At 36.3% G+C, this 12271-nt stretch overlaps 1 protein-coding gene across 1 annotated transcript in view; it reads left to right on the top strand.

The window, feature by feature from the left end:
* Window positions 1-10469, top strand: part of RFT1 (RFT1 glycolipid translocator homolog) — a 32599-nt gene extending 22130 nt beyond the window's left edge. Inside the window, exons 11-13 of the mRNA XM_034438877.3 lie at window positions 440-545; window positions 6020-6269; window positions 7186-10469. Coding sequence (XP_034294768.1) covers window positions 440-545; window positions 6020-6269; window positions 7186-7353 — 524 coding nt within the window. The 3' untranslated portion in view covers window positions 7354-10469. The remainder of the gene's footprint in view (window positions 1-439; window positions 546-6019; window positions 6270-7185) is intronic.
* Window positions 10470-12271: the final 1802 nt, after the last annotated feature.

The raw sequence follows: 12271 nt of genomic DNA, 5'->3' as shown, positions 1-12271 counted from the left end.
TAGATTAATCAATTGTCTTTTGGCATCTGCTGCTTTCGTGAAAAAGATGTATAATTCTGTTAATGGATTGCACATTAAAAGCAGCCATCTGGCTTGCAACAGGCTTTCTGAGGCCTTTAGTTTGGCTAGTAAAGCTTTCTCTGATATTGATGGAGACCAAAAAAAGGAGCAGCCCAGAGCTGTCTTAACAGTGAAATGGACAGCATATACATTAAATAACTAAATAAATTACCCGTATTCAAACCTAATTATTGATACTATTTCTTATACTATGTTTGCTTTGAAATGGAATACTTGAATTAAACTAAAAATTTAAATGGCTAGATTACACTCTAAGTTGATTGTGTTTTTATAATTTATTAATATTTTTATTTGCATTTGTGTACAAAATTAAGGTTATGTGTGATTAACTTACCTACTTGTCACAATGTTTAATCAGGTCCAACTCTCCTTCGTTGGTATAGTTTGTATGTCTTGCTGCTTGCTGTTAATGGGATAACAGAGTGTTTTACCTTTGCGTCAATGTCTAAAGAAGAAGTGGACAGGTAATGTAAAATTGCCACAATTACCAAAAGTTAATTTTAATTGTAAGTTTGAATGAGGAAGAGAATCCAGTTTGTAGAACCTCAGAATAAGTAATAGCTTATTAAATTTGATAGCTATTCTCTCATGGATAGGAAAAAGCATTCATTTACATGAGGAACTATTCAAGAACTGAAAGATCTTAATTTAACTGGGAAGTTTACTGATTGCTAGATAAGTAGTTTATGTACATAACTCACCTAGTGCCTGAAGGTTCATCTATGTGTATAATCAATTGGAGTTGAAGGATTTATTTTAATTATGCTTCTTAAAGTCAAATTAGGGGTGTCCCCACTAAATGAAATTGCCTGGGTATTTTGAGGGTTGAGGATCAACGTGATCCTGGGCATGAATCTTGTATTCTTCCATTCATTCCATTCGTTCTACCATTTAGGCATAGGAGATATTCATGAGTACAATTCTCAAAAAGGATAATGATTTGTGAATTATTTATACTAGATTGTTTTCTAATAAAGGTAGTCCTTGACTTATGAGCACAATTGAGCCCAAAACTTCCATTGCTAAGCAAGATAGTTACGTGAGTTTTACCCCCATTTTAACACCTTTCTTGCCACAATTGCTAAACGAATCATTGCAGTTGTTAAGTTAGTAACACAGTTGTTACTGTGAATCTGGCTTCCCCCTTGACTTTCCTTGTCAGAAAGTTGCAAAAGGTGATCACATGACTCCAGGACACTGGAACTATCATAAATATATGCCAGTTGCCATGGTCATCACATGACCATGGGAATGCTACAATGGTTGTATGTATGGAATAAGTCATTTTTTTTAGTACCATTGTAACTTCAAATAACCACTTAATGAATGGTTATAAGTCGAAAGCTACATCTATATTAAAGGACTAAATTTCAAGTCTGTAGGATAGAATCCCAAGCTGTATTTGGAGGGAAGTGTTTGTTGAATTGGTTAGAATCTTAGCTATTTTTTAAAAAAGTATTTTATTAATAATACAAATTATTTGAGGTCCTAATAAATAAAACTGGTTTCTTGGTGCAGTTCCTATTGCGTATTTATTTTCTTACAGCATAAAACAACTCACCTAATTATAACAGAATTTAATAATAAATTCCTCATTATCTATAACAATATTTGATACTGGCCTATTTTTAAAGAAGAGTTGAGAACATTCTAGTTATAAACTTTTAATTAATTTTTATGTGCCTGATCTGTATTTGGAGCAGGGAAAATAATCAATGAACAAAGGCTTTCAGAGTTGTTCAGGCCATAGAATCTTACTTAAAATCTTTGAACCTGAAGGAGCCCTGGTGGTGCAGTGGTTAGAATGCAGTATTGCAGACTGACTCTGCCCACCGCCGCGAGTTCAATCCTGCCCGGTTCAAGGTTGACTCAGCCTTCCATCCTTCTGAGGTCAATAAAACGAGGAGCCAGATTGTGGGGGCAAATACTGACATTTGTAAACCGCTCAGAGAGCGCTGTAAAACACTATAGAGAGGTATATAAATCTAAGTGCTATTTCTATTGCTAACCTTTGCTAACCTCCTTCTGAAAGTTAGCTGACCCACCCTGCTCTTTTTACTAAACCTTAGAAAAATTAGCATGGGTGCCCGAAACTGCATTTAAGTGATTTCCCTCTATCATGGAACTCTGTAAAGTTTTCATGGAACTTTGGAAAACCTAAAGTAGCATTCTTCCTGTACCTTCCTATTTTGAACCTTTAGGGTTTTGCTAAGGGGTTTACCAACTGCAAACTACAGCAAACTCACACTGCTTCTTCTAAGTTTCTGGTCGCTTTCTTTATTTATTCTTGTCTTCCCTCCAGCAGTCTCTCTGTTGGGTTCAACAATGAGAGAACTTCTTATATACTGCCTTCCCTAAAAAAATGGGACACATTCATATATATCTGCCTTGAAAATAATCCTTGTTGAACTGTATAGCACAGTCAAACATCAGCATACGAAAATTTGTTATGTCATAAACTGTTTTATGCTAATTTTTATGTAATAAAATGTTTTAAACAATTTTATAAAATTCCATGAAAGGCATAGGTCCCAGATTTTGAATGCATTCTTTAAGTTATTCTGTTTGGTTCAAAATGTTTTGCCCTATGGTGTACTGCTTTACCCAGTTACCTGAAAAAAGAGCTTTAGTAGTATATAGATAGGCTACTCTGCCATTTCCAGTCACTATTTAGCTGAATATTACTTATATAGCAATAGCAATAGCGCTTAGACTTAGAGAGGTGCTTTTACAGCCCACTCTAAGCTGTTTACAGAGTCAGCATATCGCCCCCAACAATCTGGCTCCTCATTTTATCCACCTCAGAAGGATGGAAGGCTGAGTCAACCTTGAGCCTGGTGAGATTCGATCTGCCAAACCGTCTGCTGGCAGCCGGTGATCAGCAGACGTAGCCTGTAGTACTGCACTCTAACCACTGCACCACCGTGGCTCATTAATATATAGTATATAGTAATAAACATATGGTTACTGCTAGATATGGTCCATTATATTTATGAAACTCTTTTTCAAGGAAGAGTATACATGTGACTTGCTTTTTTAGCAGTCAGTGAACACCTAACTGATTCATTTGCCAATAAGCAGCCATCCACATAGCTAAAATATTCAGATTTTCAAATATTCCTAGCAATCCCTCATTGAAGTTTTTTATTTGTATGGTGCCTTTCTGTCATATTCTGAGTGGTGCATTATGTAAATTGACAGGGATACAATGAAATGCTAGTCCACATCAATGGTTTATAAAATGGCACCAGGAACTTAACAATAGTCTTTTTCAAAACATAAAGTGCAAAGTCTTACACTAAGCATAGCCATTAGTACAGTATTTACTTCTCCACTGTTCACTGGTGTGACGAAACAGATAAGATGCTATCCTCGGTCACAGTGAACAAACTCATTCTGCTTGATTTTGGATGCCATGACCCTTATTGATACTGATCTTTAAACTTTGTACTCACTCCATAGACTCTGCTAGAAACAGAACAATTATTTTCGGTGAAAGGGTTAGCCTTTAAAATACAGTGCAGTGGCTTCTTGCGAGAATAAGCTTCATCCTAAATGTCTGCCTTAGGTCTTTCTGTTATGGCTGTGAACTAATTTCAGTACTGGGACTGGCATAATAATAGCTGCCAGCCTACTGCTAACTTTGTTCTGACAGCACCATATGTTGTGGAGGTCTTATACATAAACAAATAAAACTTTGCTTCTAAACTTTATAAGTAAATAACACTTGTTCAGTGAACCTTTTCTGTTTTTCTTTTGCTGAAAAAATTCTGATGCTACATATGCTAACTTTATCGACTAAGGATATGTCTCTTGTATATTTCAGTCAAATTTAACTTTATAAAGAACGTATCCCACTGAAAACAAATGATTAATTAAACCTTTTAACATTTTGAATTACATATTTAAACTGATGTAGGCTTCTCTGCAAATTCCTGTCACTGTGCAGCTTCCATAATTTTGTTTTAAATTGACTTTTGATCAAGTAAAATACATTTCAGAGAGTTGTAAGATGTGATTAATTGTACATTCCCAGTAAAGCTATCCTCTAGTGTGAAAGGCAAAAACCTTGAAGATGTTCATTACAGCATTCTGGTTCAAGATCAGAATAATATTGAATTAATCCTCGTTTTAATGAATTTGTTATTAATTCCCACTTCCCATGCATGGGAGTCTGTGAATTAAAGAACTTCCTTAGACATCCTATGAGTGTGAGGAAAGCAGAGACATTGTAATATTAAAAGGATATTTAAGATACTGTTTAGGTTCAGTTTGATCAGTGGCATGCAAAACAGTTCTCTGTAGATAAAGGTGTAGACAGAGAGAAAGGTACTGTTATTAAATATTTCATTTTAAATTGACATAAATAGATGTCACTGTTTATAAACTCATATCCACATAACAGAAATATTAATATTGATGGACAGTCAATTCAGTTACCATTCAATGCATATTTGTGGCTGCCTTTAGACTATCTATTTTTCAGTTCAGCTTTTAGACTTCATCAGCTTTTCAGTAGAGCCTTCTTTTTAAATAAAAAAAGTTTAATCAAACTTATGATGGTTGCTTGTGTGCTGTTATTTATATCATCCCATTTTATATCACCTGGTTTGGACATAATGCTAAACTACTTTTTAGTATGACATACACAAACTTTCTCTCTGGATGTATGTCAAGAGATCAGACATTTTTAACCTCTTGTTTAACTTACATACTTTTATCATTATAGCTAAGTCCAAAACTAATGTTAATCTTTGTAATAATAGTTAAGCGAGTAAGTCAGGATCAGCAGCTGTGGTTGGTAATTGGTTTTCTCTGCCATAGCTCTATACCTCAAGTTTGCTATACTTTGGGTGTGATGGTAAACTGTGCTTATATTGAATACAGGCCTGAAAGCTTTTAGTCTTTTTGAGGCTGCAACAAAAGATAGAAAAGAGAGAATAAAAAAAGATACAAAAGCTCATAATTTAGTACTGAGTCTCAGTGAGGTTTGTATTTATATAGAACATTTTCTCAATGTTCAAAGCAGTGCATATGCTGTATCTCAATCTATTTATAATGTGGATCTAATCTGTGTCTCTTTCATTATGAAATAAACATTTTAAATGTATTTTTTTCCACAATTGTCAATAGGAAATGCGTTTTTCTTCTTTTTAAGTTTTTGGAAGGTGGGGTGATAGATGGGAGAAAATGATAAAACAATTTTCTCTTCTGGCCATATCTGGAATATTGCTGCTCATAGATTAGATTAATAAATTGTCTGGAATAGGATTGAACTAAATGATGATCAATTTACAAAAGTCAGACACAAAAAATGAGCCAAACACAAATTCAACATGTGAATAAAATTTCGTGGTTTAATTTACTTCCTGAGTTGGTCTCAAAGAAGAGAACTAGAACTCACCTACTCCATATATCTGCAGATGTTTCAGCAGTGACCTATTTATTATTAGTCCAATTTATATGCCGCCCTTGTCCGTAGACTCAGGGCGGCTTACAATGCATTATAGCAATAGCCTGCATACTTTTATGTATATACCTGCTTATTAGGGCTTTCGGCCCCCCCTAAACGGTGTTGTTTAGCTGGTTTATTGCCCCCACAATCCGGGTCCTCAATTTACCTACCTCGAAAGGATGGAAGGCTGAGTCAACCTTGAGCCTGGTGAGTTTTGAACTCGCATTAATTGCAGGCAGCTGGCAGCTAAGTGCTAGCACTTAACAGCACTTAATCTGCTGCACCACCGAGGCTCACCGAGCACTTAGTCCACTGCACCACCGACCTGCTGGTTGTTTAGGTTCCTAGCCAATGAGATCTGCATATGAACAAGTTAGAGGTTTACTTAAAGTAGCCTAAAAATAATTCCATCTCTAAGACCTTAAATTGCTAAGATGCTGAAGTGGTGTAAAATGTTTTCACTTCTTTCATTTTTGTTTTTAGGTACAACTTTGTTATGCTGGCTTTGTCCTTTGCATTTTTGTGCATGTCCTATTTCTTGACCTCTTGGCTAGGGAGCATAGGATTTGTCCTTGCCAACTGCTTCAATATGGGGATCCGAATTTTACACAGCCTCCACTACATTTATAGATACTTCGGATGCAGCCCTTACAGACCTTTGAAGGGCCTTCTTATTTCACGATTCCTGGTTATTGTTTACCTCATCAGTGGAATGAGCACTAAGGTTTCAGAGGTGGGTGATATTTTTTTTCTTCCAACTTTGTTTCAAAGCAGGTGACTAAACCAGCACTTCCTTCTACCATTTGGACTGGAGAGTCACTTTGTGAAGTTCTCCTTTAACCCACTAGGTCAAAATAGCTGCATCTTCTGAATTTGTCAACTTAAAATACCCTTTTCTGGGTTTCTGAGCCTAGAGAAAAAAAGTATTGCTAAATAAATGGCATCAGCCGTAATAAGCAAAGTGAATAAATGACATATTGCTATTCCGTATATACAGATCATACTTGCAAATACATCTGAATGAATATGGTGTCTGTCTCCATGTACTTAGTGTGTCTGTATGTATCTATGAAATAGGTGGCGCATGGTTCATGGTTTTTATTCCATAAATGGTTCAGAAATAATGTCAATAGGAGATCAATTACCTTTATTAGAATGATTTTAAAGGCTCTGTATCTGATTATCATGCTGCACTGTCTCTAGCAGCTTCCATTCTGCTAAAGTTGTGAATAGTTTTGGATCAGACATTACTTTTAAGTGATATCTGAACTATACAGTATGAGCCACGGTGGCCCAGTGGTTAGAGTGCAGTACTGCAGGCTACTTCTGCTGACTGCTGGCTGTCTGCAATTTGGCTCAAGGTTGACTCAGCCTTCCATCCTTCCGAGGTGGGTAAAATGAGGACCCAAGTTGTTGGGACAATATGCTGACTGTCAGTGCTTAGAGAGGTAAAGCACTGTAAAGCGATATATAAGTTTAAGTGCTATTGCTATTGCTACATAGCAATTTTGCAAGAAAATGATTAGGAAACAGGTTATAGTCTGTAGGTGATATCATCTTTCCTTTACCTTTGAATCAAAAGTATTAACCTGGTGGTAAATTAGGTTTGCTTTCTTTGTCATAGTAATTTCAGTTTCTTTTCCTTATAGGTGTTTCTGTGCTGTGATAAAGGGTGGATGGCCAGATTAATTCATGTCACAGTTGGAGCACTTTGCCTTACGGCAACTCTCACGACAATATTTTTCACAGAGACAAACCTAATCCATTTTGTTAGAATGCATATTTTATCAAGATATTCCAAAGAACAATTAAAATAATGTTAAGTATGTATTTGATATAGGGATTTGTATTTAAATGGATAATTATTATATAAAGATGTATAAAGATGTAATATTTCTGATGATTATCTGATTGAAATATTGAAACAGACATATAGGGATAATACATACATATTATCATTTAGCAACCGTTCAATGTTACAATGGACCTCCCCAGAACTATGTACAACCTGATTTTGGAGTGCAGATGACTGTACTTTCCTCTGAGTTCACGGAATTGCATTTTGGATGCTTGGCAACCAACTCACAATTATGGCTGTTTACTGCATCCTGCAGTCATATGACTGCAACTTTTGGCATTTTTATTCCTGGTTTCCAACAACAAGAACAAAAAGTCCATTGGGGAAAACGGGTTTATTTTACGACCATGGCATTAACTTAATGAATATGGTGTTTGCTTACAACTGCAAAAAGGTTGTTAAAAATAATCATGGTCACATGGCGATCCACTAAACAGCTACCATGACTTAACAACCATAATCCGAGGGTCAATTACATTAGTAAGTTGAGGACTACCTGTAGTTGGTGACAAAATTAGGTTTTGAGCCTGAAACATTTTAAATTGACAACTTTGCCAGGTGCCAGCAATTTGTGAATGGAGTTGTTTTCTAAGTATATTTTATGCTGGAGGTTACTGCTTCAGAGGGGTCTGGTTGTTTGGAATGCCTTTTAATCAGAGGTGGGTTTTAGCAGATTCTGACCAATTCTGGAGAACCGGTAGCGGAAATTTTGAGTAGTTCAGAGAACCGGTAGTAAAAATTCTGACTGGCCCCGCCCCCATCTATTCTCTGCCTCCCAAGTCCCAGCTGATCAGGAAGAAATGGGGATTTTGCAGTAACTTTCCCCTGGATTGGGGAGGGAATGGAGATTTTACAATATCCTTCCCCTGCCACGCCCACCAAACCATGCCCACCAAGCCATGTCACGCCCACCAAGCCACACCCACAGAACTGGTAGTAAAAAACGTTGAAACCTGCCCCTGCTTTTAATGATATACATGGAGGAATTTAAATGTGAGCCAGTGTAGTGTAGTGGGTAACGTGCTAGACTAGGAATGAAGAGAGTCAAGTCCTCAATTAGGCATCGAAGCCAGCTGGGTGAGTTTGAGCCAGTCATTCTCTTTCTCTGTTTAGACTGTGAAGTTCAAAAAAACCTAATCACACCAGACCAGTGAAGTAAAATATGGTCCATAACCTTCAATGAAGAGGATTTCATTGAAGAGTCTGTGAGGACTGATGAATTGATTTGAGATGATTATAACAACATGGGGGAAATATACTTTTATCTGTCGGATGAAAACTGTTTTGTTAGTGGGAAGGGATAACCAGATATTATTCAGGCGTTAAAATAGTAATTTAACTCTACTGCTAAAGTAAGCATAAAGAAAGCATATGGGGATTTTTTTTTCTTAAAAAATCATAATTGATTGTCAGGGATTTTACTTCATTTTTATACAATACTTAAATATTGCAAATGCGGATATTAATATATTTTATAAATATTTGAAATGTAACATCAAGTATTATTTGCTATAATATTCTATTCCATTTAAAAAAAAAACAATTCATATAAAACCATGTTAAAACATCAAATTTAAGGGGAATAAGGAAAATTATTTGGAAAATGAGAACAAAAGCCACATTAAAGTGTTAAAAATTAAATCTGGAAAGACTGATATATTGATATCTATAACTCTAGCATGGAAAGCATTAGTAACATAACATTTAATGTTATGATTCTCTTGCATCAGTAAATAAAGCACAAATTTAAGTGTTTCTATAAAACATGCAGCTAATATGTTTCCTTCAATTTCAGATATTACAGTTCAGTAGCAAAGCTCAGGTAAAGCATATTTTGTTAAAGTCACGGACAATTATGTATCATTAAATCACTTGGGATAAATATCATTAATCTTTATCATGTTCAAGCTCCAAGAAACCTTTGAAGACACATTCAATTTGTTTTCTTGAGTAACAAGTCAGTGGCATTTTCAGAAGCAATAGGAATAGCTGATCTTCCCATGCCATATTCCTGCTCAGAGCCATAAATGCTCTACAACAGGGGTTTCAAACTCAAGGCCCGCGGTCTGAATCCGGCCTATGGGGTGCTTAGATCTGGCCCATGGTGCTGCCCTGGAAACAGCAAAAGACTGGCCTGCAGTGCTTCTGCCAGCGAAAACCCAGTTTTTGCTGGCAGAGCGCTCAGGCCACCACAGATGCCCCCAATACGAGTAATGTCAAGCTGGCCATGGCGTCCCTGGCCACACCCACCCAGCTCCTCGAGGTCAAACACAACCCTGATGCAGCCCTCAATGAAATTGAGTTTGGCACCCCTGCTCTACAATCTCTTGCACAAACTACTCTGCTATTCCACAGCATCCTTAGTTCATAGCTGTAACTTTAAGGGGTGGGAGGACTTCTAGGCAAGGAAGGACCCAGTAAACCTAGTTTCCTCTCTGCCTCTCTTTGCTGGTAATGATCCAGGAGTACTGGATCATAAAAGCCACGTTTTGAATTTGTTATTTATAAATTTAATTCCAGTGTTCTGAGTTCATAACTGTTACATTAAAATGATGCGCTTTTGATGAACTGAAGGCCTTTTCATTCCTGAAAAATGTTTCCATGTTCCTGTGAAAGATTGGCATGCACAGGATGTATTCAATCAAAGGTTGGTAGAAATATTGGCTTCTGTTTCCTACTATAGAATATATTGCTGCTGCTGCCTGCTAAATTTACGACTGTCCTTTAAACAGCCTTCCCAAAGGAGAGGATCTCTCCAAATGTATTTGATTTTAATATCCATCATTCTCAAGAATCTGTCTATGCGATACATTTAAGGTTGCATGGGTTTGAGATTCGTAAGGATCAGAATAAAGTATTTCAGATTAGTTCTCTTTTAATTTGATAAAATAATCTGTGTTTGGAATTGCAATATTTTAGTAACTCTGTATTAAAAACATAAATCCTGCAACTCAACATTCAAGTGAGTAACCTCCTTTGGACAGGGTAGGAATTCTAAGGTATTTTACAATTATGTTTTGTGGTGTGATCTAAGCAAGGCATTTAATGTTATTAAAATGAGATTCCGAATTTCAATAGTTGTGGTTATTGAAGTGTCAGTAAGACATAAGCACAAACTAATATGGATTAGGCACAAATATTCAAATGGCAAGAAGGCTATAGATTGGTTCTATGTGCTCTTGAATTTTTTTTTTTTTAATTTGATTTATATGCCGCCCTTCTCCGGAGACTCAGGGCAGCTTACAATGTGCTAAGCAATAGCCTTCATCCTTTTTGTATATTTATACAAAGTCAGCTTATTGCCCCCACAACTGGATCCTCATTGCAGAACAAGTAAAAGATAAAGGCTTACATAACCAGCAAGCATTTTTGAATATATTGTCAATTAAAGGAAATGGCAGTCTTTTTTCTGTATGCACAAATCTGTCTGTCTGTCTGTCTGTCTGTCTGTCTGTCTATCTATCTATCACCTACCTATCTATCATAAATAGGTTTTATATAATTTTTTTTACAAAATATATTTTAATAAAGCTAATTAAAGATAAATAATAGCAGAAATACGTTTGGTGAAGTTCAGAAGGGACGCAGTTGCTGATAGCAAATTGCATCTTCTCCCACTGTTCATTTACTTAATGGCAATCAGTTTTACTATTTCATTTTAGTTTTCAAATAAAAAGCCATGGAATATCAGGGGAATGCAGCAATAATGAACCAAATTGATCCATTAATGAAATGCTATTTTAATAGCATATTAAGAAGCTTGCTTTAAAACCAGTAACAATGAAGGAAATTGGTTCAAATGATGCCTATTCTTCAGAAGTGGCTCTCTTTTTACATGGCTAATTCATGAAGGTATTTACATTTATTAACTTTTGCCCTTGGCAAATGTAACTCTTGAGATGATCTGCCAACAAATCATTTGGCAATGCTTGCACGGCTGAATGAATGCTAAGGATAGAATTTCTAGTGCATCCCCCCTTAAAAATTCATATGGCCATGCACTTTTCAAAAGTTAATTTGGTTTTGAAATGAAGCAAATGGTTGTTGGGCTGACTTGGATATGTTTGTACTAAAGAGATTACTCATGCAATTAGGAGGATCTTTTTCTTGGCTGTTGTGATCAGTTCTGCCCACTCAAGGTTGATGCAGTAAAACCTTGGTACCTGAAGCCCGCGGTTGCCAGGTGCTTTGCTAATTGCAGCAAAGAATTTGGCTCCTCTTTGCTTGTGGATTTTGATAAATCAAGAAGTCACTACCATGGGTAAGTAAAATCTCATCCATATATCTCTCTTCTGGATTATCTTGACTACCAAGGCCATGACAGCTCATAAATCTAGGTGCGCTCTATAAAGTACAGTGGCTTATGGGTTCACTACCCAGTGTAGAGGTTTGAACAGAACTTTTTTCTTCCTAGCATTTTCCTTCCTAGCAATTTTTGTGTGGGTGCTCAACCTAGTGTTGTTGGTTGTGACAGGAATTGACCAGCTAGTTTTTCACCTGAACCTAATGTTGCTGGTTGAGAAAAAGTGACTGGCCCAAAGTCACCCAGCCAGCTATCATGCAAGGTAGGACTAAAACTCATAGTCCCTTGGTTTCTAGCCTGGTGCCAAAACTAGTAGGCCAAACTTACTTTCGTACAATATTAACTATAATGATTATGCACTTGATGAGTCCCAATAAGAACAAAACAAATCATGCATTACCTACTGATGATAAAGAAATGTGTAAAAACTAATGACTGAGGCAGCTTATGCAGTAACCAAAAACAATTCAGCATGTAATTGACTTCACATCTGGAGGGTAGACTCCAGGTTAATATCTGAATTGTAGTTATGATTATTTCCACTCATTCTTCTATTAACTAAATTGAATGTCAT

Source organism: Pantherophis guttatus, chromosome 2 (genome assembly GCF_059756535.1).
Source record: "Pantherophis guttatus breed Tessera chromosome 2, ASM5975653v1, whole genome shotgun sequence".
Classification (NCBI taxonomy): domain Eukaryota; kingdom Metazoa; phylum Chordata; class Lepidosauria; order Squamata; family Colubridae; genus Pantherophis; species Pantherophis guttatus.
This window is presented reverse-complemented; position numbering and strand designations above follow the sequence as displayed.